At 40.2% G+C, this 27,990-nt stretch overlaps 1 protein-coding gene across 1 annotated transcript; it reads right to left on the bottom strand.

The window, feature by feature from the left end:
- Positions 1-6,914: 6,914 nt before the first annotated feature.
- Positions 6,915-27,884, bottom strand: LOC137870606 (desmoglein-2.1-like). The gene is made up of 13 exons (XM_068708010.1): positions 27,732-27,884; positions 23,881-24,036; positions 22,851-22,992; positions 20,613-20,782; positions 20,371-20,505; positions 18,828-19,013; positions 17,100-17,647; positions 16,089-16,231; positions 15,746-15,967; positions 15,108-15,362; positions 12,315-12,436; positions 10,563-10,850; positions 6,915-7,823 (listed from the first exon to the last, which is right to left on the bottom strand). Exons 1-13 carry the CDS (start codon positions 27,882-27,884, stop codon positions 6,915-6,917), a joined length of 3,429 nt encoding a protein of 1,142 aa, XP_068564111.1.
- Positions 27,885-27,990: the final 106 nt, after the last annotated feature.

A 27,990-nucleotide genomic window follows, 5' to 3' on the forward strand; every position in this document is an offset into this window, starting at 1 on the left:
ATACTTACACCTTATGTGTTTAGTATTTTGATTGATTTTAATTGTGATTATCTTTCCTTCTTTTATTAATGGTCATTTACAGTATGTCAGCTTTTTTGTTGCTGTTGTTTTGGTTTTATAATAAAAAATGTTTTTAGATATTAAATATCTAAATACTATTAAAGGTGTCTGGCATTTGTTCTTTTTATCAAAATAAATGATAATAATTAAATAGAATAATCTAAGACAACGTTCACCTCCACAAAAAACTGTGAAAGAAGATTTTAGATATAAACATGTTTCTTTTAGCATACTAGTTTATGTGTAATGTCATCAGTGTATGATTTCAGACTGCCTCAGATTCTTCTGTCTGTCTGCATTCAACTGTGTCACCACTGAAAACCAATTAAACTTCTGCTTTTTATGAATTTCACCCAGCACAAGACAGAAAATTAGCTCTTTGAGACACTTTGACAGAGAAGTTCTCTTTTATATTCTCATACTTGTTGAATTCAAAACAAGTATTTCCTGTTTGCAGCTTTCCCACCTTAATCTGCTCAACATGTAAATATTTACCTGTACTGTTCAGACACTACTGAGATGCACGTACAGAGTGCATGTTTTCAGACAGAAAGCATCATTTTAAAATGAACAGTAAAATTTTGTGCGTTCACCATTAATAGACAGTTACTTAATGTTTAAAATTCAACATTGCTACTTGAACAAATATTATGTTTTGTTGTTGTCTTGCCTTGATTTTTTTTACAGCACATTTACAGTTGAAATACCATCTCAATCATACATCAAGCTATGCCGCTTTGATTTATTTGCTCCCGGACATTCCTGTTAATATGACAAATCATTATGACAGGCAGCTTCACTAGAAACTGCCTGTCACTAACCACTGGTTAGACCGGTTACCTGTAGACCATGGGAGCTGAGTTCAACTGACAATCCAGGAACTCATGTCGAACATTTTCATGTTTATAATGCATAAACTATTTAACGGATAGCATTAATCGGTCAAAATACTTATTTTCAGTTAACGGTGAAATGTGAGCAATCCTAATTACCAACCCTATCTTTCATAGAATATTTTATACACAATAAACTAATCAAACCAACGCTTTCTTATTGTGTTTACATTTTGCTCCTCTTTCAGAAAACATTTAGTCAATGCAGGCAAACTTTTAGAGAGCTATTCAAAATATATAAGCCGTCCCTGTCCCTGCCTGGTGCCAGGCCAGTCCAATACCACAGATAAACATGAAATGGTCACGACCTGTGAACAACACATTGCATGTTGGTGGGCCTGAAATGTGTTAAAATGACATGTCGGCACCACAAAAACAATGCCAGAGGATCTTTTTTCATGGTGGACACACAAATTAAAGGCACCAATGTGACAATGTAACAAACAGAGCTAATGGCATAGTATTCAACAGTGAGAGAGCCTACTTATAGTGGGTGGGAGAGGTGGTGGATGGGTCAAACAAACCACAAGGCCGAATTTCGATACTAGCGTTCGAGTCTCAAAGTGTTGTTGTGAAGTGAAGCATTTGTGACGTTTTTTCTAAACCTATCCTTTTTTACAGAAACCTGATTGTTGTGTTGCCTAAACCTAAGTTTATGTACTCATTTTAATCCCAACCATATTGTTTTTCCTAAACGGAAGTGGTACAGTTTTGTGTCAGCAGTACAAATGCAGATGATGAGGATGAAGTAAATGAGCGAAAGGTACACAGAAAGTGAGGATGTTGAAAAAAAAGTGGAGATGGAAGGGATCCAGAGGAAGAGAAGCTTCTATCAGTTGAACAGGTTTGTGGCCAGCAAAAAAAACCTCATACAGACAGGGAGACTACTGTTCACAAATTGGCCACAAGAGATGCCAACTTAGAAATGCCACAGGAGTCACAGGGCAAGCCAGTCCCAGAGGCCTTGGAGTATGCTTAGGCAGCCAAAGGAAGAGAAAAGGTGCACAACTAATGCACTCTTTTTCTCATGAACAAAAAACACCTTCCCTTAGAGCGCCAAACAGTCAACATGAAAATAAAATGTCCAATGTGAAGCTCACATGTATAATGAATTCCCAAGTCATGAGTCATGCACACATTGAGACTGCTACTCAAAGTGGAAGAATTGTAGTTGCAGAATCAGATACTAACAGAAACCTTTTGTAACTTAAGGCCCACATCTGATTGTTAAAATAATTCTGAGGACAACCTTGTGCTTACCCTCAATGAGACTCTTGACTTTTAGTTGCAGCAGTATCTCTCGGCACATACCCACATTGCTATAAGATAAGCTCCTTTGCGTTTGTAAAGGGTTTCCTATTTTGAGTTACACTAGCAGCCACCACATAGCTAGCTTTCAAAGTGACTTTTGTTACTTTTGTGCTTTGTGTCCGAATGTCTCTGAAGCTGTAATTGTTTTAATCCCTCATTTGAAAGGATTTCCCATCATTCAACACACTGTGCTGTCGCTTCTGCATCACGTCCTGCAATTATAAATCCAAATCAAATGTATTCAGGTTTGTATTTGCTCACCAAGCGTTTTGGAGCTTTCACTGGTGCAGAGTTGTCTCCCACTTTACTTGTTCATTTAAAAAAGAAATATCCATTTTCAGTCACTGCACTATGAAAACAACTAGCTTTGTATATCACCAACATTTTTTGGGGAATTTAATCTAACCATTTGACAGTACCTCTCCTGCCCACTCTCCTGCCTGAGATGTAGCACTGCACTTACCATCAAGGAAATTGCCTTTCAGATAAACCAAAGACTTGACGATATGCACAAAGAAAACTTCCTTGGCACACTAGAGCTTGTCTCATTACGATCCACTGCTGAATGAGTACAGATTCAGGCTGACACATTATCTGAGCTCTAGCATTCATTGGAGTTCATTGAATTATGTGGCAGAAGAGTTTTGAAAAGATTTCTAAAGGAAAGGGTGGATGCTATTATTCAGTCATCTGTGATGCTATAGACATTTCCCATACTGAGCAGAATGTTGAGCTCAGATATGACACAGATGACTGGGAGATCACTGAACGGTTTCTTGACTTCAAGGAATTTCACAAAAATACAGGAAGTCTTGTAGGAGGTGAAAATGTGCTTCATGACCAAAGGATTGGAGATTGGAGAGAGCAGGGATATGACAATGGGGCAAACATGTCAGTACAGGGGGAGTCCGGGCCCAAATATTAAAAAAAAAGATCTGGCTACATGTTCACCTTGAGCCTCCCACACCTTAAAGCTACTAGGTGCATGTCGCAAGAAGTACCAACATTTTCTGGCTGCATCAGTCATCTTTACACGAGGGGCCATCTACAGAGATAAAATAGGTTGCTCTTTAAATCAACCCTCCGATACCCGCTGGAGTGTAAGGGTTGATGCTAATTAATCTGCAGGAAAACACAGTGGCGGGCTGTGTATTTTATACCTGGGCCTTCAGTGCTCTTCTACAACAGTCTAACCACCTCCTAATAACTTCATTATGACGCCAGCATGACGGGATGTTGCGACATTAACGGACAATGCATGTAGTCAAAATCAATGTAATTAACACAATGACAAGAAGAAACTCACAAGAACCAGTCACATATATTTATATGACAACAAAGCAGGTAGAATAACATAAAACCCAAATAACACGATTCAACAGGCCTCTGCACATTCCTGCAAAACTGCAGCGCTAAAACACGCATTCCGCTACACACTCAAGGGCACCATTCAAATATTATTCACATCAGAGGGAACTCATGGGGTAGAGAGGGTTGTCCGGGAACCGCAAGGTCAGCGGTTCGATCCTTGGTTGTTACGTGTCCTGTGTCGAAGTGTCCCTGAGCAAGACACTGAACCCCTAACTGCTCCCTGGGCTCCTGTCATGGGCAGCCCACTGCTCCCTATATACAGGGATGGGTCAAATGCAGAGAACAATTTCCCCTTGCGGGATGAAGAAAGTATAATAAATTAAAACAAACACGATAGAATATCACGTGACTATATACGTACACTGGACATGCAGTGGGTGTCGGTGTAAACAGGAAGTAGATTGGTTGCTTAGTTAAAAAAAAATACAACAGAGTAATAAAGTAGTCTTTAATAATGAAAGTTTGTGCTTGATACTTAAGATCTTCTCTAAAATCTTCCCCTATAAACTTAGACAAATTTCATGGAAAGTTTTATTTTTCAGACTTAGTTACAACGCTGCGGGTCTTGCTCTATCTCTCTCTCATATCAAAATGTATTTTACAATAAACAATTATAATATAATAAAAAATGTTTTTAGATATTAAATATCTAAATACTATTAAAGGTGTCTGGCATTTGTTCTTTTCATCAAAATAAATGATGATAATTAAATAGAATAATCTAAGACAACGTTCACCTCCACAAAAAACTGTGAAAGAAGATTTTAGATATAAACATGTTTCTTTTAGCATACTAGTTTATGTGTAATGTCATCAGTGTATGATTTCAGACTGCCTCAGATTCTTCTGTCTGTCTGCATTCAACTGTGTCACCACTGAAAACCAATTAAACTTCTGCTTTTTATGAATTTGACCCAGCACAAGACAGAAAATTAGCTCTTTGAGACACTTTGACAGAGAAGTTCTCTTTTATATTCTCATACTTGTTGAATTCAAAACAAGTATTTCCTGTTTGCAGCTTTCCCGCCTTAATCTGCTCAACATGTAAATATTTACCTGTACTGTTCAGACACTACTGAGATGCACGTACAGAGTGCATGTTTTCAGACAGAAAGCATCATTTTAAAATGAACAGTAAAATTTTGTGCGTTCACCATTAATAGACAGTTACTTAATGTTTAAAATTCAACATTGCTACTTGAACAAATATTATGTTTTGTTGTTGTCTTGCCTTGATTTTTTTTACAGCACATTTACAGTTGAAATACCATCTCAATCATACATCAAGCTATGCCGCTTTGATTTATTTGCTCCCGGACATTCCTGTTAATATGACAAATCATTATGACAGGCAGCTTCACTAGAAACTGCCTGTCACTAACCACTGGTTAGACCGGTTACCTGTAGACCATGGGAGCTGAGTTCAACTGACAATCCAGGAACTCATGTCGAACATTTTCATGTTTATAATGCATAAACTATTTAACGGATAGCATTAATCGGTCAAAATACTTATTTTCAGTTAACGGTGAAATGTGAGCAATCCTAATTACCAACCCTATCTTTCATAGAATATTTTATACACAATAAACTAATCAAACCAACGCTTTCTTATTGTGTTTACATTTTGCTCCTCTTTTAGAAAACATTTAGGCAAAAAAAACCTCATACAGACAGGGAGACTACTGTTCACAAATTGGCCACAAGAGATGCCAACTTAGAAATGCCACAGGAGTCACAGGGCAAGCCAGTCCCAGAGGCCTTGGAGTATGCTTATTTTGATTGATTGATCTGATTTTGGTGCTCTAAAACTCCGGCCTAGTGTGGACACTCAGTGTAAACGTAGCAGAAGGTATGCGTTTTAAAGTGGAAACATAGTAATGTGGACATGGCCGCAGTCTCACCAGTGAGGCCAGATTAGAAGATAGTGGTCTGAAGAACTTCTTTCTGTTGTCAATGCTCTTGTCCTTCAGGCTGAAAACGTTGCAGTGTATTGAGGACAGGAATGTGTTTCTACAGTCAACTTACTAACTGCACAGCTCTATAATTCGTATTTCATTAAATCCATAAACACTTATAAGCTTAGCTCTCTTTTCTATGCAAAACATATTTTAAATGGAAAATTCTGCACCTTTTATGTGTACGTCCAATCAGTTTGGATAGTAGATGTAAACAGTTGAAGCCATAAATTCCGCAGTGCGTGCTTTATCGACCTAGAAAGTTTTGAAAGATGGATATTATGGAAGAGAGACTTTTGTGTGTTTTGGATGACTGTAATATTCAGTCGTACTTATTCGGGCATACCGAGAAAGAAGTGCAGCGGAGAGAGGCCGAGGCTGTGGCACGCACTTTTATATTGTTTCAAATGTCCCTTTAATGTTGGGATGAGTACTACCTACAACAACCTAATCTATTGGTCTTAATGTGTTATTTTCAGTATTTACCCTCCACCAGACCCAGTGAGCTCTTATTGTAAACAATGAGCCGCAATGTGTCATATGTCCTCTGTAACATGGAATATATGAACACAAAATGTATCGGTGATTTTATTATTCCAACATGTTTTCAACATTTCAGAAACGGTATCATATGAGTAATCAAGGAGAAAAGCTTCATTCTGCTGTTCTACATGGTCCTCACCAGATTCATGATGAACAGCAGCTCTGTGCTGCCATCCAGTGTTGGAACAAGGCACCAGATGGTTTGAAAGCTGAGGTTACCCTTTTCTGCCCGACCTCACTCACCACAAGCAAGCACCTCACCAGACTGCAGACGGGTTGAGAGGGTGAGAGCTCCTGATTCAGGGCTAACTGACAATAACGAAAACTTTTACACAGATGCTGCACTGCTCTGTTGTTATACTTATATTGATACATGACATCTGATCAGACAGTCTACATACAATTACAAAAGAGTAGATAAAATGCATTTTATTAGTTTTGTGCCTTTATAAGAATCAGACATATTGAATGTAAAATAACATCCTGAAAAACAACTTTTGTCCGATTCAAATTTCATAACAATCCATCCGATAAGACATTTTCGTCTGGACCAAAGTGGTGGACTGATGTAGACATACCTACAGCCACATACAAATCTTTTATTTGTTACATGAGAAGGTAATTTGTCTGCAGCTGCTGTGATGTCAGAATGAATTCTAATACATGAAACCTGTCTCTGCTGATGCTGTTGACCTAGTTCTTCTCTTGTCTCCTCTCTGTGTGAACACTATCTGTCCCTCCTCAGACTCTGCTGCTCCCTCACTGATGTGTCGACCCATCAGTGTCCTTGTGTTACCCTGGCATGTCTAGCTCCACCCTCTGACCTGATCCTACGAAAGCTCCTGCTGATCACCTTCTCTGGGCTGTGAGACGACGACCATGTCCCCACTCCCCCCCGGTTCCCCTCCACCACACTTGTTTCGCCGGGAGTCAAAGTCCCAGCAGTGTGTCCCCAGCACAGAATCATGCCCTGTGGGTTGCTGATAGGAGCTTCGGCCAGCAGCACTGTGCTCTGAAGCGGCGGTTGTACGATGTAGCGCATCGGCTGCATCACGGGGTTGGTGGCGTAGTAGACGGGCTGCTGCTGTAGCAGAAGCATCTGACCAGGAGAGGGCAGCATGGCTGTGGCAACAGGACTAATTTGAGGTGACTGAGCCGTGCTGCTGGTGCTGCTGGTGCTGCTGGTGCTGCTGGTGCTGCTGGTGCTGCGTGAAGGCTGCCCATGCACGCTGACACTGGTGGATGTTTGCCCATGTATGACACCGGTGGATGTGCTGTTTAAGCCCATGACACTGGTGGATGTTTGCCCATGCATGACACTACTGGATGTACTGTTTAAGCCCATGATACTGGTGGATGGCTGACTGATGCTGACATTTTGGTCTGGGCTCTTGCCATGGATGCTGGGTGGTTTAGTCTCCAATGAAAACCCAGCACTGTGGTCAACTTTATCCACCTCTGGGGTGACAGTACTTTGATGTGACAGCGGTGTCGGAAGTGTAGGAGGTGAACAGATCTCAGCCAGGGTCTTGAACTTGGTCCCGAGGTCATCGAGGAAGTGCAGGTCGTTGTCAGACTCCAGGAGGCTGCAGCAGCCCACTGAGCCAGCAGAGGAGCCCTGGCCCTCGTAATCATACTCGCACAGGCAATCCCTCGCTGCCTGCTTCTCTGCTGCACAACTCGCCTTCTGCACAACATTAACACAAGGAAAATGAAAGGCGTGTTAGTCTTGTCTTCGCCAATTCCTCTAATCAAAATTCAGTAATGCTAACATCCAGCACACTAAAACGCCTTTTACCAGCACTGATGTGCTCAAGGCAACATCATTTTTTTATATATATATATATATATATATATATATATATATATATATTTAGATTTTACAACTTAACAAGACAGAACTCCAGAACTTTACGGATACAATACAGAGAAAAAGGAGAAAGAAAGAGGGAAAGAACAAAAAACTAAAAAACAACCACAGCAAATAATAACACATATATTTTCCTTTATCTGACACTCCATGTCAATCTGCCACTGTTTGCGGATGTGGTCAGTGGAGTAATTAAGATTTAGGCCAAAGGTTTCATAGACATGAGAAATTAATCTTTTTGGTATGGGTTGTGTGAGGATTTCTTCCAGAAAGCACATGTTTGGAGCATGTACGGTTTTGGGTAATAGTGGAAGAAATGGGACTGTTGGAGAGAGTATTTGCTCCTCAGGTCCTCAAACGAGTCCATTGCTCCTCCTTCATAGAGTTTGACAAGTTGGTCCAGACACTTCTCCTGCCAGAGCCTAAACACAGAGTCTTGACATGAAGGGGGGGGGGGGGAATTTGTGTTTCTCATGGGAGCCAAAAGTGAAAAATTATTCTTAAATCTAAAGTAGACCATGACCTTGTTCCAGGTGTTCAATGTGTTCTGAACAATAAAGTTATTTTGAACCTCCAGCTTTACCCTTTTGTAGTTTATGAAGGGACAGTTCTTTAAAGTGAGTAAGCCACAATTTGTTGACTCCATGTCAATTCATGCGTTTGTAGCCTGTGGATTCACCCACTCATATATGTACCGCATTTGTGCTGCCCAGTAATAGAACTTTATGTTAGGGACTCCCAGTCCTCCTTGTTGCTTGCTTTTCTGTAGTATACCTATTTTCATTCTAACCTTTTTGCCCTGCCAGATGAATTGTGTGAACATTTTATCCAAGTCAATGAAGAAGATGTTGGGAATTGAGTTTGGCAGCATCTGTAGGGGGTACAGTAACCTAGGCAGTATATTCATTTTGAGCACGCTTATCCTGCCCAACCAGGAAGCTGGTAAAGTTCCCCACCTATTCAAGTCTTCCCTAATGTGTGTTGTGATTGGTTTAAGATTGAGTTTGACAATTTTTTTAAGGGAGGGGCCAATTCTAATTCCAAGGTACATTATCTCCCTGAGAAGGCAACATTTCGATAACAGTATGTACACAGTACGGAATAACAGGTGCCTCTGATAACCTTGTTCTTTGAAAAGACAAGTACCAGCTGTCACTATAGGAGCAGAGAGCATGGCTGTTCTGCTGGAGACACAGCTTGTCTGAAATAATTTGATCTTTCCTGTGACATTAGGAGTTCATCAGTAACTCTGTCAGGATGATTAGCCAGATTCCTCTCTTTACATGCATACAATCTTTTTTTTCCAAATAAATTTCTAACAAAGGTTTAGCTTTTAGTTGCAACATAACAAAAGTATGGTAAAATAATTCAACATTGACCTGGTTTCATATGGGACAGGAACAACAGTCTCCATGGTGAAAGTCCTGTGTTTGTTTGACCAGTCCAATTTCCCCTCCTATTAGCCCTAAGTGGACTATCACTGTCTTAATACTACGTCAGTTGCTCTGACCTCGATTAATGATGTGGATGGGTTTACATTAAGGTTAGTTGAAAGACTGGTGCATCTCATAAAGACACTGAAGGGTTCCTTTGTGCATCGGTACAAGGGGAGCCAGGACACATAGACTGAACATTTTTTTCACTGGAATTGTCTTTTGCCATACACTGCAATGTATGCCATCAAAATAATAAATCATAACACTCTTATAATCACATAAAACATGTACACATAGTACTGTATATTTAAATATATATATATATATATATATATATATATATATATATATATATATATATATATATATATATATATATAAACTTTCAAATTGCCTCCTTTTCTTCATGATTCTTAAGAAGTGAAAAAAAGCTTTTGCATTTGCCACCTGATTTGTCCGTCAATCTGACAAATATCAAACTACTAAACAAAAGCATGTCAATATGCAATATTCAATAATTCAATCAATTTCCATCAAAAGCAGACTTGATCCAACCATAGAAGGTATATAAGAAGTCACTGTGATGTCACACATTGGTTCGTGGACTACAGATTTGAAGCCTCGAGTTGTGCTGAGCGTTGGCATTTTGGCCGTCGCCATCTTCGTTATTTGGAACCAGAAGGGACACGAGAGGGTGAAGCTAAGTACATCCAAACTTTGAACAGGACATTTTTAGTAGACCAAAATGTTCCAATTAACTTTCATGAACCAAAAACACACTGTTCTAAGACAAAAACACAGACAACTCTAAAACACACCCTACTTTATGTTCTATTTACTAAATGAACATCATGCTGTATTGAAGAAGACTTGAAACGTGAGAGTAAGGATCATTTTCTCATAGACTTCTATACAATCAGACTTCTTTTTGCAACCAGGGTCGCCCCCTGATGGCCATAAGAAATAATGCAGGTTTGAGGAAGTCAGTCTGGGAAAGAACATTTTGTCAGGTTCCCACATCACAACAATCAATGTGCTTAGTACAATAGTAATAGGGTGAACTAACTAATGTAAGAGTGATTATAAAGCAGCATCAGACAATTGACCATCAGTCCCTCACCTGAGAGTAGTACTGATGCAGAAATACATCAGAGAGGGCAATGCCATTCATGCCATCACACTGTAACAGTTGTTCCTCCACTGAGTACACCTCTCTCTGGCTCCCTCTGAATTCTCCCAAGCTTCTCTTCTGGATCCTGCTGTTGTAAGTTTTGCTGGCAGTGCCCATCTTGAGAGCCACGGAGGAAGCTCCTGTGTTTGCGTTGGTGTTGGAAGCTACGTTGCTGGCCCGTACAGCAGATATGGCAGCAGGCGTCGTTTGGACTGGAGAGCTGAGCAGAGGGACATCCTGAAGCAAATAAGGACAGAAGTTGAAACAATACTCATTTGTGTGCTGCAGTAGATCGATTATTATCTCACAATTTAATAAACACTTTTGTGCGCAATTATCTCACAATTTAATAAACACTTTTGTGCGCAATTATCTCACAATTTAATAAACACTTTTGTGCTTTTTAAAGCTGAAGATCAGCTGACAGGAAATAAACATGGACCCAAGCTGTTTTGAGAACTAAAGCATGTGAACATCTTCTAGTAGAAACCTAAAATACAAGTATGAACCTGGAACTGAGCATGATATGTCTCCTTTGAGCAATGGCTTTTTCTGGCCACTCTTCCATACAGCCCCACTCTGTGAAGTACACAGCCCAAATTGGTCCAATGGACAGGTACTCCAGTCTCTGCCGTAGAGCTTTCCAGCTCCTTCAGGGTCATCTTTGGTTGCCTCTTTGATTAATTCCCTCTTTGCCTAGTCCTTGAGTATTGATCTTCTCTTGGCAGATTTGTTGTGGTGCCATATTCTTTCCATTTTGTAATAATGAATATAAAAGTGCTCTGTTAGATCATGGGATAGATCATGTGACTTTTAGATTGCACACAGGTGGATTTTATTTAACTAATTATGTGACTTCTGAAGGGAATATCTTAGCACCACATCTTATTAAGGGGCTTCATATCAAATAAGGTAAATTCATATGCACACAGCACTTTTCAGTGTTTTATTTTTAAGAATGTTCCAAAACTATTTTCTTTTCATATCATTTCATTAACTATGGCTATTTTGTGTAGGTCCACTACATAGAATCAAAATAAAAAAATCTATTTTACCCACAATTTGTAATGCAATAACGTAGGAAAACATCAAGGGAGGTGAATATGTTTGAAAGGTACTGTAAATGAGAAAAGTTGATCCACAGGAGAGTAAATATTTGAAGGCAATACAAAAAACCTGAGAGCCTAACTGCATTATATTCTTTTATATTTTTTAATTGGCACCTGAATTTAGTTTTCCTTTCCATAAATAAAGACACGTCCACCATAAATAGTGCATAATGGAGAACATTTGATGTTTCATGCTCACATTTCCTGAGGCAAGACATCCAGACCACTGCCTAATATGTGTCCCCTTGAATATTGAGACAAAACCTTCGCCCTTGGATGGAGCGCACCCATACACCTGTACTTACACCTTCACTGCTTGACGCAGTTGTGTAGTACAAATACAATACTGTAATACAACATACATATGTGCAGTGTATCTTCATGTGTCTTCCAGCTGAAGAACATATAGTATCATAAATGCTTGTTAGTGGAGTGATTGGTGCGTACATGACTTATTGTTCACCAAAATCCCAAACTTTGCCTCTTAAAACAAAATGTACACTTAACTCATTTTTAGCTCTTAAGTACTGCATGCTTCAGACTTTGTGAACTTCTAAATACACAATAGTCTGCTTCACACAGTATCTCTTACCTTGTTCTCCCCTCGGCCCTCTGTATGATAGACAATCAAGCGTTCTCTGGTATCAAAAGGAAGTTCAGAGAAGGTTCCCGACTCTCCTCCACGAGAGCAAGTCATCAGAAAGAGGCCTACGACTAAAAATCACAACCACAACAACACATTAAGCCAAAATGTTATAGTTTATGGATATGGGTTGCAAAAAATATTTTTCTCACACTAAGTAAAATATAGACATGGAGAAAAACAGCAGCTTGTTGTTTTGTTTATTTTTTGCATCATTTTACAATCATAATGGCTTTTTATTAAATATATCACATCAGCCATGTGATGGAGAAGATGCCATTTGTAAAATGACATGCCATTATTGTTCACTACTGCAGGGTAATCCAAAAGAATCCTGCCAATCAGCAATGTATTTTCAGTATCAGCAGTGTAGCTTGCAGACCTATTCTGAATAACGTGACAACAGCAGATCCTGTCTCAATAATTATTTTTCTTATTTAACAATGTGCTCGAGAGACATTTTTTGAAAACTTTGAACGTAAATACATTTGAAAGCCAATAACTGGTGTACTTTTGGATTGTACAACGCTCTGAAGTTATTAGAAATGTTTAAATCATACCAGTCAGAAACAATCCTACACACAATTGTGCCTTAATGCCAGGCTGGCAGTGAAGATGTTGTTTCTGAAAGGCTAAATGCCAACAAATATGGATTGAAGCAGAATATTTTCTTAGATAAAAAGTTGTAAGCACTGAATTAATGTGGTTGTAGCAAATTGTCATTATATAGCTTTGTCTTGACTTCTTGTTATATAGATTTTATTTATTTATTTATTGAAACTTTATCTGGTCAGGGTATTCCATTGAAATTCTGAATCTCATTTCCAAGACGGTCCTGGCCAATATAGCAGTGTAAATGTTTCACACAAGCACCACACAAAAACACAGATAACAGATTAAAAAAAAAACAGTCAATAGTTAACAACAACATTAAAACAAAACAAAAAAATCATAGTGTCTTTGTTGTTTTGCCTGCCCAAGCTCGCTGTCCCTGTCTCCAGCTCCTGCTTACTCCCCTTCCATCCTTTAGCCAGTCCTGCTCTCCTGACATCCCCTCCTACCTACACACCTGTTGCCATTTTCCTAATTAGCTCTGCCAGGCCTTCCCCACCCACCTCCTCATCTGCATCTCATTCCCTCGTCAGCCATACTCATCATGAACCACTTCACTTCTCTTTGTTCTTGGTCAGATCATCATCATTGCTATGCAATTTCTTGCTACCTGCTATCCAGCCTTCCTGTTACCTGTCTGCCAGACCCACTGCCTTTTGGGACTCTTGATCACTGTACATTTTAGAAGATAATCACTGAAGTTATCCTCTGCATTTGGGTCCAATCCTTGTTTCCCTGCATTGCCAAGCATGACACTATAATCTGACTACTAATGGGTTAGCAGACACTCACCAGCCAAGCCTACCCTTTTCCCTGTATGAATTTGGGATGAGGCAGGAAGTGATTTTTTTTGTCAAGAGCCAGGTTTCCTGGAGTCCCTTCCTGTCTTTTGGAAGCACAACCCTGACTTTGTTCAGATGGTAGCATTCTACAGGTGGAAGTTCTACGCTACCACTGCACTTCATCCTGTTTCCCCTGCGACTGTCAATGCAATCTGCTCTGCTTTCCAGTCAGCTAGCCCCCAGCAGAATCCTGAGTTTGCTGTCCACGCCAACTTCCTGTGTGTTCCTGAGTTGGGGGTCCCATCCGGCCGACCCCTACTCCATGTGTCCTGATAGCATTCCGACCAACACCACTCCTCCCGACCTGCAGCGGTCATCAGTACCTGTGAGGCTGCAGTCTACTGTTTCCCTGGTTCCACCAGCTGCCATTCCTGGCCCCAAGTCCACGGGTTGTGCTTGAGAGTGGTCCCATCTTCAGGGTCATCCTCCACTGGTGTCCCTTCTCCATGGCAGTTTTCCGGTGGAGTCTCTTCTCCATGGTCGTGTTCAGGTGTGGTCGAGTCTCTGTGTCCATCCTCCAGTGTGGTTTTGCCAGTGGACTGCCCTTGTTGATGTCATAGAAGAACTTTAACGGCCTGAAATCGGACCTGAATTTCAGTTGCCTGAATCCAGTCCTGAACGCCAACAAGTCGGTCTAGCAGCCTTACCGCTGCCAGCCACTTTTCCTGATCTCAAGTTTTGCTGTCGGCCTCCAGTGCCATCTCGCCCTTTGGTCCTGCCTCCTGCCTGTCCTCCAGAACGGCTCCACCCATCTGGTTGTCCTCATGCCTGCCCTCCAGGATCTTCTTTGTCCATCGGTCCTGCCTCCTGGTCGCCCTCAGGAGATATTCGGCCGTCTGCCCTGCCCCAAGCCATCCGTCTGAGGTTTGCCGCTCCATCCTTCTTTGGCTTCTGAAGAACTTTAAAAGCACTCCTTTTATTTATTGTCGCTGTCCGTCGACAGAGGGTGCTTAATTAATGTTGCCATGGCCTATTGTAAAGGGAAAGAAGGGCCACTAAAACATCTGCAGCCGCATGGACTGATGTAATAGGCTATTTTCCAGACCTGATGGCTTTGAAAATGGTGTCTTTATGGTGGTGTTGTGTTGGTAACGTTATTGCAAAATAATCTGTATCAATCTCTCTCGCAGTTGACTGCATATGTGCGTGCGAGGGAACATAGACGTTAAGTACTGCAGCCAATAAGATAGAATGGAATCTTGCCGACACCACATAATATAAATATCACTTAGTAAGAGATTTAATATCTTCATTCTGGTAGAACCACAGTATCACATTTCATACTCACTAAGCAGCATCACAAGTCCCAGGATCAGTGCTCCCACTCCTAGTCCTCCAAATGTAGATGAGGATTCCTTGAGAAAAGCTACTCGACCAACTACACCTGCTGCTCTGCAGGTCTCTCCTTCCTCACAGGAGCACACATGTAGGTCCAGGTACTGAGGGTCTGGGCAGGCAAGGCCCTGCTGGTCCTGGATGATGAAGGCAACCTGGTAATGACCAGGCCACAGCGGTCTCAATGACCTGAGGGATGTAGTGGTATCTAAGAGCAAGAAAGAACAAGAGATTTCATGTTTCCCTTTTTCACTGTGGATGGAAGCTTGTGTAATGAACAGTGATTTTGTCCGGCAAATGTAAAAGCCATAAATTGAAAATGTCTCCAAACAAATGCCAAACAATAAAGAACCAAGGCCCAATGGTTTCCCTGCTGAGTTCTGCAAACAATTATGGATTATTTTGTCTCCCCTCTAGACCAAATATCTGACAGAAAAATAATCTGCAACTTTCACCAAAACATTAGCAGCAGTTCACTGTAACTACTACTTTCACTACTTCCCTTTGAAGGTAATTTATGGTTAAACCATTTGTCAATGAGTTTTGATAACAAAATAATTATTGTTATAATAAAAATAAGGTATATCCCACCATTTAACGGTTCAACCCTCCACTCCCCCTGGTTCTCCTTAGCCACGAAGCGGAACCTGAAAGGGGATGAGTTCGGGTCGCCATCCTCATCCACTGCCGTGACATTAACCACTTCATTGTCTGAGCAGATGTACTCCATGTGATTGGTCAGTGTGGGGCAGTTATCGTTTACATCTCCCACCTGCAACGCTATTGTTCCGGTGACCATCTTAGGAGGAATGTCTGTGGTAATCATAAAACATAAGCAGTCCACATCAGAAAGTGCAACAAACCTTGTGGAATCTAAACCTTCACTGTGACTAGTTACTTAGGGTGACACCTACTATCCATGAACAGAGCTTACCCTGAGTCAGACTCAGTATTTTAGCGTAGTAAGTTCCATTAACCAAGAACGGGGACTCTCTGTCCGGGGCCTTTTGAAGTCTGATCTCTGCTGTTTCTGGATCTATCAACAGCCAGTTGTCAGGATCATAGCCTTTAGCATATCTGTGGGAAAAGTGTTCAGCAATGTTTACTGATAGATTACAACAATTAAAGCAGTCATATATTTTACTTTGCTGGTTGCAATGTATATATTACAGAGCTGGGAGGGGGATAATGTTCAAAGAAAAAAATCTGAATTTAAGTCGTAAATTTACAAAAAAAAATGTATATCCTCCAAGATTAAGGTGGCAAATTTAGATATTTAGAGATATACTTACAAATTTGCAAGATTAGAAAAATCATGAAAGAAAACATATATGGAGCTTTCAGGACCTTTGCCTCACTCACTCCTTTGAGGGCAACGTTTTTTAAACAGCTGGCGTTACCTCGGTTTTGCACAATTTGTCCAATACTTGGGTTTATGCATATTACAGTTTGGTTTGATTCACAATACACATTGTACACGCCTCACCAACTTACCCTCCAAAATGACATTCCCATACAACAAAACTGCACCGTCAATTACTTTTCAAGAGAAACTTATTTTCTCCAGGATTACGGTCCCAGTTTTAAATATGTGGTTAACATTGTAATATGGATTCAAACAATACAAAAACAACAAAGCTGCTTGGATAAGTTTAAGCTAAGTAAAACACTATGGTTTGGCTTAAAAAAGTAAAGGATGTATATAAAAAATAAGAAAACACTGCCACTGGTTTCACATGGGACACAAACAGCGGCCTCCTGGTGAAGGCCCTGTGTTTGTTTCACCTATCCATCCACCCCAAACGCCTCGCTACCCAGACTTCTACAGTCTATGATTGGAAACTTATTTGTGATACCTGAAAAACAAATATATCACTGTTTGATACACATTTTTTGATTTTATGACAAGGGACATATTTCACTATGGTTGATGGCTTCATCTCACCGAACATTTTCTGCAGGTTTTCCGGTGTCAATGTCAGTGGCTGCGAAAACAGCGATCACCTCCATGAGTGGATTTTCCTCTGGGTTCTCTGAAACAGAGACAGGCTTCACTGTGGGTTTGAAGGCAAACCCCTCAGGCTCATTCAGCACTGCAATGTTCACTGGGTAGACTTTGCCTTTCTTCCGCCTCTTATTCTTGGACTGCTTTTTAGCGAAGCCACCAGCTCCAGCGCTCCCGTCAGCCTCGGTGCCCGCTCCTGCTCCAGTTGCGAGGTCAACACCTAGCCCTGCTTCAATTCCAGCATCTGCACTTCCTACACCTCCTCCTCCATCCCCACCTCCTCCTCCTCCTCCTCCTCCTCCATCTCCATCCCCTCCTCCTCCTCCTCCTCCATCTCCATCCCCTCCTCCTCCTCCATCTCCATCTCTAGCTCCACCTCCTCCTCCTCCTTGATTCCCACCATCACCGCCTCTGTCCCCCACAGCTGGGGCAGCATTGGATACTACCACTCCCAACTTGATATCAGGATTTTCCTCAAAATCAACAGGCTGGAAGGAGAAACAAATTGGAGCCACATCAGTTTATTTTCACAGGTCACTGTTTAACTTAACCTACTGAAAATGAATGATACATTAACCAATAAATCACATACTGTAGTCCATAAATGACTGGAGAGGTATAAACACTTTTCCTGACATGTTGTCATTAGGCATTGAAAGATAAAACTAAAATTACTTTTTATACTGTAAGTCATAGATCTTGACAATAACCAATATATGAACATAGACTGACAAAGTTATTGGGTATCTTTAAAGGTACAGTGTGTAGTATCTGTGAGAATTTATGAGCAGAAATACAATATAATATTCCTAACTATGTTTTGATTAGTTTATAATCACCTGAAACTAAGAATCGCTGTGTTTTTGTTAGCTTAGGATGAGCCCTTTATCTACACAGGAAGAAGATTCTCTTCAAAGGAGTCTGCCATGTTTCTACTGTAGCCCAGAATGGACAATCCAAACATTTGTTCCACAGAGAGCCTGAAGGCCACCATAGTTCTCCGACACACTTGTGGAACTGTGGTAACATGAGCTACTGACTGCAAAACTTAGCCGCCGTCTGATTTATGTCGCTCCAACTTTAGTACTTCTCCATAACCCATTATGGTATGGATTGCCTCTGAGCGAGGTAAATGCAATACCACTCTTTTACACGTTCAAATAATCTCAGTCTTGGAAAGGGAGGAGTGAGCGGAGGTGTATTCAATTGGTTGCAATCTGCATCTTTAACGCTAGATGCCACCAAATCCTACACACTGTTCCTTTAAATGAAGCCGTGGAAAGAATCATTTTTTGGTTGACGGACATGACATGACATCTCTGGTGGAAAATATATTTAGTTCTTAACTAAAGACTGATATCAGTCAGTGAACCCATTTTGAGGTCAACATTTTAATCATTTGTTTTAAAGGATCTGGGTGTTTTGGTGAAGATAGACACAACATGTTGGTAATTAAATTAAGAGATTCATATGAGGAAACATTTACCCCTAGGGGCATCTTCCCCCAATCATATATTTTTCAGTGCCGTGTGATTTTTGTTGATGTGGAAATGAATACATTTTGTGTCAATAAAAGGACATCTTACCTTACAACTTATAATTATAAAGTATGTCATTTCTACTGACAAATACACTGTATTTGAGCTGCTGCAGTACAGACTGATCTACCTTTTCAAGCATCAGAACACCTTCGTTGGTTTTGGGATCAGTCTTGATGCTGAATATCCCATTTTCATTTCCGGTGACAATATCAAAATCAGCCAGCCAGTTGTCAGTTTTCTCTTCATCAGCATCCAGCACTTGGAACCTCATGACTTCCACGTTGGCTGTGTTCTCCACTATGCTACCTGCATACTACACAAGAAACATTCAACATTATCATTTTGAATAGTTTGAAGAAATGATTATTCGCTTATTTACTTTGTGGTGGAGAGAGATGAGGAGATCGATACAACTCTTACGTCTATCTGCTAGATATGAAGCTACAACCAGCAACCAGTTAGCTTAGCGTAGTACAAAGTCTGGAGACAGGGGCAAACAGCTAGCGTGGCCTGCAGCATCTCTAAAGCTCATTGTTTACAATGTTAGATAACTCATTTGTAAGAAAGTTGCCGAGCTACCAGCAGAGACCAGTGGTCCTGGGTAGTTTAATCCTCCAAAATGTATTAATTTATAAACTTAACATAGGTTGTCTGTGTAACAAAGGTTACATTTAATCAGATATCTGTCTGATAAATGTAGACTCTGAAATGTAGTAGTAAAATGGAACCACTCAAATCCACTCAAGTATCATTACCTCAAACGAGTACATAAGCACTGTACTTGAGTTGTACAACATACCTGTTTTCCAGCGCTTGTGTTTGTGCATCTCGTTGCCCTCATTAACGGCACTACAATACTTTTGTTTTAAATAACTCTATAATAAAATAGAAATTTGTTTCCCCTGTCACCAGTTTTCATGCTAAGATATGCTAAGCTAAGCGTCTAGTGTTTATAATTGTGTGTGTTTTTAAAGTCTGTTGCTGCTTATGTTTTATAGTTTGTTTCTTTTATTGTTTTATGATGTTATTTTCAATCATTCTTATTTTGGTGAAGCACTTAGCAATTTTGTTATCTTGTTCGATGGAAGGTACTTTAGGCCTGCAAAGTAAACTTACTTACTAAGCTAACCAGCTGTAGATACCTGGGAACGTAGCCTACACTCAATACGTGGACAGGGTAGAGACATAGGGAGCAACCTGTTCTCACTCCCAACTTGTCAATTACCAAATCAAGCTTGATCAGTGGCACCCGGCGTCTGATACTGACACACCAAGCACCCTTTAGCTTCTGTATTAGACGCACCAGGCTTTCAACTTACTCCAATGTAAATCCTTCCACGTCATTATTAGACGCTCAGAGCCACTGATGTAGTATAAAGAGTGAGAAAGTCAACTTAGGGAGGAGGTCGGGGTAGAAGTAAAAAAAACACCGTTAGGAGACCGTTGTTTGTGTCCCATATGAAACCAAGTCAATAATGACTTATTTTACCTTACTTTATTTTCGTAAGGTACGTAATAAACACTGTGTATGTAAGTTACGTAACAAACATACATATTTTAACGCAAACCTTGATCTTAGTGAGTCAGAATATGAGTAAGCACACCTAAAAACTAAGTAGATCTACATTAGAAGTTTATCTTGATAAGACACTGCACATGTAAACTGGTACCTGGTCTTTCTCCAGCGTGGGTGCATTATCATTGATGTCCACTACTTTGACATGAATAGTCCCCGTGCCTGTGTTGCCTCCAGGAGCGCCGTCTATATCACTTCCTTTCACTGTTAAAATGTAGGAGCTTATGGTCTGTGGAAACCAGAGGGACCGACACAGGTTTATCATACAATATGGAACCTGAATCAGTACAGCTGAGCCAGATTTACTGTAGAATATTTCCACCAGTTATATCTGACCTCTCGGTCTAAGGTGTCTTCTTTGACGTAGATGGATCCGGTTTCTCTGTCTATGTAGAAGAGGTCTGTGCCATCAAATGGCTCCTGCTTCTCAATGCTGTAGGCAATTTTTGAATGGGAACAGTTAGCCTTGTCTGCATCGGTGGCTGTAATCATGCCAACCAGAGTCCCTGGACAGAAAAAAAATTGAAGAAGACAACAACATTTAGCAGCTTTGTCATTAAGTAATACTGCTGTAATCCTCTGGGGAGAATTCAGCTGGCTGGTTAGGCGGGAACTAATCACAGAGTTTATGCTTTTTGTGGGCAACGTATTCTCAAAGTGGATCTAAGACTCTCAAAAGCGAAGAAACAGCCAGGCGAATGGAAGACTACAAAAATCATTCCTGCGGATTACTGGAAGGCCACGGCCTCTACCTGTCAAAAGATTCTGGTTTACAGAAATCAACATGGTTGGTCATGATAACATCCTGGAAGATTTAATAGTAATGAATCTAAGTAAACAGAAAACAGCTGTTTCTCTGTTGAAACAGCTGTTTTCTGTCTGTTTGTTTCTGTGATGAAAGAAATTGTTTTAACTGTATTGAGATTATTCTGTGTGGCGTTTCAGTAAATTCTAACAGGAATGAGGGAATGAGTGAGGGAAACAAAACCAGCACCAACAGGACCCACACTGTCTGGGAAACTGATCACAACAAGTTGTGTGGATTATCTTGAGTAACCGGGTCAAGATTTATGGAAAGAGACGTTAATGATGAATATTCATTTTGGAACTTCGAGCACCACAAGCCGAGTGTCATCTAGTCCCATTATATTAGAGAGACATCTCTACGGCTGATATCTCTAAACTAAGCAACTCACAGCAAAACTATCTAGATTAAAATTTAGCACTCTAGGTAAAAAAAATGGACTTTAAAGGGACAGTGTGTAAGATGTATTGGCATATAGTGGTGGGTTGCAGTTTGCAACCAACTAAATACCCCTCAGCTCACCCCTGCCTTTCCAAGCGCTTTGGAGAACTACGGTGGCCTTCAGGGAGAGTTATCTTTAGGGTTTTATTACTACTAGGGGTTACTCAAAGTTTACACAAAAGAGCTTTTGGCAGATCATGCATGGTGTGCTTGTGTAAACATAGCGACGGTGACTGCAGACAGATCCAATTGAATTATGTTTCACTTCATTTACATGTTCGTCCTTGTTGAACAAATGTTCAACAAGGCGGCCTTTCTGCTCTCGCTTAGTGCGTGTGTGTTTGTGTCTGTGTGTGTGTGTTTGTGTGTGTGTAATTGCAGGAGCTCAGTCCGACAGAGAGAGCAGAGCAAATGAACGCTGCAGCGTGATAATAAATTACAACGAAACATCAAAAAGTACTAACAAAAACACCAGTAATGTTGGGGCATATCAATACCCCGATCTAAGAATTTAGCACCGGTGCACGTTTAATACCGGTTCGGTGTCCGAACGCAATCCTATCTTCAAACATCATAAACACGCGAATGGCTCTCACCAGAGCCAGTGTCTGTATGTGTTTGTCCGTTCTGGGCTGCTCTAGAAACATGGCGGTGCAAGATGGCGGACTCCGTGAAAAATATAATTTTCTAAGCTAACGAAAACACTACGACTCTTAGTTTCAGGTGATTATACACTGAATATAGTTATGAATATTATATTCCATTACTGCCAATGAATCCCCTAAATGTTACACATTGTTCCTTTAAACTCTTTTATTGCCTCTCAAAACGTTCTCACTTCGTACAATGGTGCAGATGATGACTACCTGCAGCTGAACGAGCACAGACAATAAGGACGGTTCATTAGCACATCACACACCACACTGAACTCCTCCATCAATGACAAGAAAGCAGTACAGGTCAACAGCTTCAGATATCTCCGACTCTTTCTAGACAATAAACTCAGTTTATCATCCTTAAGTTGCCAGACGGACAGCAAAGCTCATGTTGACATACATGTAAACCTTTGTCTTGTGCATGTTAAGCATGTATAGTTCAGACGGAAGGGTTGGAACATTAAAGAGTTCTCTCTGTCTCTCTCCAGTGCAGCAGGGAAATATTGTCGAGAGGTGCTCATAGAGATTGATTTATTGTTTTATGCACTGAATTTGGCTCGGCTCATTTCTTCTTTTTTGTAGAGGTAATAGTTAGGTATATTCCCCGTGACAGTGAAATCATAAAGAAGAGAGCATTTGTATTTTGAGTGTTGTTGGCAGAATACATGTTACCTGCTGAACTGGACTCGTTGACTGAGGCTGGAGGTACGGGGAGAAATACAGGCGGATTATCATTCTCGTCCTCCACATCAAATTTCAGGTCTATTCTGCCTTCAGCCACACTGCCATTACTAAATGTGGCCACTCCTGTCAGCTGTTGAACAGAAATAAACACACAAGCATACACACACACACACACACACACACACACACACACACACACACACACACACACACACACACACACACACACACACATACCTGTCTTCAAGTGGTAATTCATTAGATTCTCACAGATCGCCATCACTGTTTCACTTTGCTAATTGCGATGGCAATCAGTTTCATTTCAAGTGTTAATTGTCAAAAAAAAAAAAAGACAAAATGTAGAATGTGCAGATTTGTCATGACAAAGACTTGGAAGAGTTTGTTATAATTTCTGTGAATTCACTCACTATCAGATATGTCAGTCAACACGTTCTCACTCACAACTCTTCAGATGCAATCGCTTGGTTAGTGGCCCTATGACGCTCTAGGTATTCATCTAGCGTGAGTCTTTTAAATTCAACATATGTGTTGACAGGAAACGAACAGCAGGAAAAGATCATGGTTTTGGTTCAAATGATAAGCTTGTTACTTGACTGGCATTTGTAAAGTACAGCAGTTATGTTACAAAATTATTGTAAAATGAGTCAATGTTGTCTTTTAGTTTCTCCTGCGGGAAAGTCCTCTCTTTGTTCGACTCATCCATCCTCCACTACCCCCCACCCTAAGTGGACCGTCTTGCTAATTAAACAACGTCAGCTGCTCCGCTGTTCTCTTACAGACACTAAAGGGCACAAGTTGGGAGTGAGAATAGGTTGGATATGTTAAGTATTTTATTGTTGTTTCATTTCGGCTATGGTTTTAAATCAAAGTCGCTACATGTAGAACTGGAAATTTCTTCAAAAAGACACTGTGGGGGACATCAGTGCAGCTTTGAGCATTGAATATTGAGTTGATGAAAAAGTGAATAGATGTGTCATAGGCTGTGTTGAGTCCTCACAATGTAAGTTTCCCTCTTCTCTCGGTCCAGTGCTCCTCGGACATAGACCAGTCCAGTGAGCTCATCCACAATGAACAGGTTTGTTGGTTTTTCACTGGCCCCTTGTCCCCGCAGAGTGTAGTACAGGTTCTGTTCCACATCCCAGTCTGACCTGATCTGAGAATGATCATAACAACAATAACAACGATGAAGCCATTTTAATCAATGTTGTCTGTCACACATTGTCAATTAATGACTTCATCCAAATATCCCTGAAACTTCTGCAAGACTGAAAGTCTGAAGTTCTGCATGTAGTTCTCAAAGTGACTAGAGACAAGTTAAAGTGAGGTACAATTTACTGTTTATCACAGAGATTTTTTTACTTGTTGTTTCTGCATTTTATTACCATTGATAACTCAATAAGACCTCCAATGTTCACCAGCGTCATCATCTTCATCACTTAAACAAGACCACTAACGCACCCTCTGCCCACGTTCCTGCCGTTTGGATTTAAACTCAAAGATCTGACTTGATTTTATCGCTTCTTTTATAATTCAGACTACTTGGATATTATTGTATTGTCCCTTGGTGGTTTAAAAGGGTAGTTTGAGTGTTTTGAAGTCAGATTCTATGAGCTTCTTCTCCATAGTCAGTGTATCACTACAGTGGATGGAGTTTGGAGAAACAGACAGATGAACCAGTTCAGGAGCAAAGCAATGTACCATTGTGGATGTATTTAAGACACCTGAAAAAAATCAATAATACTTTAAGTATACACTATATTTAAAATATTTTCTGATGGGGAACTGAACTAAAAGTGAAACTTATCTGGACTGTTTTTGTAAATGGACTTGTATAGCGCTTTTCTAGTCCTCCGACCACTACATGTCATTCACCATCATCATCTAAACATTCATACAGAATGGACGCAATTTGTCTTGTCCAAGGACACATGGACAGTGAATGGCGGAGCTAGGAAGACCCGCTCCACTGCTGAACGGAGTCGTATGGCTTTGAAGAGAGCATAGACTGACGGCAAAATTACAAAGACACTGTCGACAAGTGCCCTGATATGCTTCTGTACTTGTAGATCCTCAAAGTGGAAAAGTGGAGCCATCTACGGCAAGAGACACTACAAAGTGTGATTTCATGCCATTTTCATATGTTGTCTTCCTAGTCACTGATGGATATGGTACTGTAATGAATGTTAAAATTCTAATTAATTTGAACCGGAAGTGAATACATGGGCGCGGCAGCATAAGGTGAATATATGGAGATTTTTATATATATTTAGTACTTCTCCATGACATAATACATAAACTATGTTTTTCTATTAAAAAAAGAGGTTGATTTGTGGATTCAACAGGAGCATATACCATTGTTTCATAATCTCACAGCTTGTTGCAAGTCTATCTTGGATGGTTACAACTTTACGGCTAAAGATTAAGAACCTTTGTTTTATAATATGAATGTAATTTTCATTTTTCAAACCTGCACTGTTGAACAACGGACAGAGACATAGGGCATAAAGAACGAGAATGTTTTCAAAGCGTACATGTGGGTGACCTGGAGTACATTAACTTCATCTAAACAACCCTTTCACCAGATAAGAAAGTTGATATTGGAAAATCTGCAAAACAGATCACTTTGTGTGACAACTTATTTTTAGCATTAACAGTACACCAATCGACACACTTTCTGTCCACATACAGTATGTCTGGATGTTGGCATTGTTGACATCACAACCACTATGTACTTTCTTTCTACAGTTACTGAACTGCTAGAAAAGGTTACTGTATTGTACTTGCTTAGGGTTAATTTTCCATAAAAAGGCTTTGAGCACCAATTTGAACATCAACACCGCTTTAAAACTCAAGAATGTGTGCGATTCTCTACAGTAGCTGAGTGCTCTACGGATGCTGGAGGGCAGCTTATCATGTTGGATGTATCCAAATAGGGCAAAGATATATCAATTATTTATTTGACTAAGGGAAAGGATTTAATGCACGCTTAAGAAGTCAAGCCTGAACAGGTGCACTACAGTAAAATGTGACAACTTTTTATCTCTCCTGGCAAGGTGGAGTTGTTTCCAACTTTCCTATGTCTCTGGGCAGTGTGTGTTTATTCATGAGATATTTATGATGAAAAAGAGTTGGATGATTTACACAGTAATCATAAAATTATGTCTTCAATAAATCTTGCGTCTCCTGCAAAGCAAGACCTGTCATGCAGCTGTTATTGGCCTCTTGCAGCAAGTCAGAACATTTGAGACAAATGCATAAATATTCAAGCTTTAAGCAACAGGATATGTTCAATGTTTTTAACCTGTAACAATATTCATTTGTTTTCCTGTAATTTAGAACCATGCGTAACACAGAGGGCTCCAGTTTGGTAGACAAGTAAGGAAGCTCCCAGGATTGTTAGCAGTGGCGTAGCACAACAATCTGAACCCACTTTTAATACATCTCTTAATGCATCCAAAGAGGAACATATCTGCAGTTCAAACGGCGCAGCAGCCCAGGGGACCACAAGCTGTCAGGGGCCTTCCTACACCGTGACCTAACAGCAAGCGAGTCCGACTGAAACATTGGATGCTCTTTGTCCAAACTGAAACCGCTACTCCGCGCTTCTGTTACTTCATGTAAACAAACCACGTAAGCTACCTATCAGCCGTGCGCTCGATAATCAGACTGGAGATGTTATCACTTATTTTCCTGTTTGTTCCTTTTTAAACAGGAAACTATATATATATGTATATATATATATATATATATATGTATGTGTGTGTGTGTATATATATATATATATATATATATGTATATATATATATATATATATATATATATGTGTATATATATACACATATATATGTATATGTATATATACATACATATATATATATATATAAATTAAATTAAGAGAGAAGTAGAGTCATTTTCTCATAGACTTCTATACAACCAGAGGAGTCGCCCCCTGATGGCCATTAGAGATAATGCAAGTTTAAGGCATTTCAGCATTGCCTTCACTTTTCAGATAGGGATGTTGCCATCTTGACAAATGTTTTTATTGTCTTTAGGGATGTTGCCATCTAGTACCAACTGTAAACATTTGGCCGCTGAGCCCAGAGCAGGCTGTTGAACGAGCACTTAGGCTGCTGTCCATGCTAATCAAAGGCTGATTAGCAGGATGGGAGTTGCACAGTGAGCCTCTCTATGGTGGCATAGCAAAATGTTTGCTTCTCAATTGTCTGGTGTGGTTGTGTGTGTACTCTTGTGTTTGGGGCGAGGGCCCAGGAAAAAAAAGTCACCAGGGCTAATCACAATTATGTGACACTACTGATAGAGCTTGTACAACAAGTGCATCTGTAGTTGTTATTAGTGTTGAAGTGTTCATAACACATTTAAGATCCAAACAATCTAAAAAATCTCAGCATATTGCAGCTCTCTTTTCTCAACATCCCACTTTAAACAGCAATAGCCCCCGGTTTGATTTCAGCAAGTTGCAATTCTTGTTTCATGTCATATCTCTACTGACACTAGCTACTAAAGGCAAAAAAAATCAGAATCAAAATTGAATTTTACCACATTAGATATCAATGTTAAGTCCAGTGAGAAGCTGCAGGATGAAATTGCCCAATTAATCATTTGTATGATGAAACAACTTCCAAGTAAGAACTGGGATGAAAAACAACGTATCATCATTTGATATAGACGAGACTATATGTCATAATGTAATAATTTACCAAGCTGACAAATTAAACATGAATCTAACTTTCTTGTTGATAGTTTTAGAGACAATCAAATGAGGCCTTTGCTGTTGTTCAGAGACACACTTTTTTAGAACACAGAGATGTGTGATGTGGATCTACTCACCCTGGCAACATGGCCTGCTGCACTGTAGTCAAAGTTCTCTTTAAGCATCCTCGTTGGGACAATCCAGTCCCTCTTGTGACGTTTGAGGTGTGGGACGCTGGCTCCACCGACACCCAAACATCCCCACAGCTGCAGAGAGAAGAGGACATTCATCTCAATTTACTGTAGTGGTGTTGCTTCTGCAAATATAACAAACTGATGATAAGACATCTTGACATTTTGGACATGGAGCACCTAAAATGGAACGTCTCCATCCTGT

This window comes from Cebidichthys violaceus, unplaced genomic scaffold (genome assembly GCF_023349555.1).
Source record: "Cebidichthys violaceus isolate CVI_PGR_0920_01 unplaced genomic scaffold, fCebVio1.0.p SCAF_13, whole genome shotgun sequence".
NCBI lineage: Eukaryota > Metazoa > Chordata > Actinopteri > Perciformes > Stichaeidae > Cebidichthys > Cebidichthys violaceus.

What these genes read in the sequence shown, in the direction of transcription:
- LOC137870606 (XM_068708010.1), bottom strand. Translation starts at nt 27,884, where the DNA reads ATGAATGTCCTCTTCTCTCTGCAGCTGTGGGGATGTTTGGGTGTCGGT. An exon ending in AAACCTGCAGAAAATGTTCG is followed by an intron (nt 16,232 to 17,099) that starts GTGAGATGAAGC and finishes CTTTTCCCACAG; the next exon opens with ATATGCTAAAGGCTATGATC. An exon ending in GAGGGTTGAACCGTTAAATG is followed by an intron (nt 15,363 to 15,745) that starts GTGGGATATACC and finishes TCTTGCTCTTAG; the next exon opens with ATACCACTACATCCCTCAGG.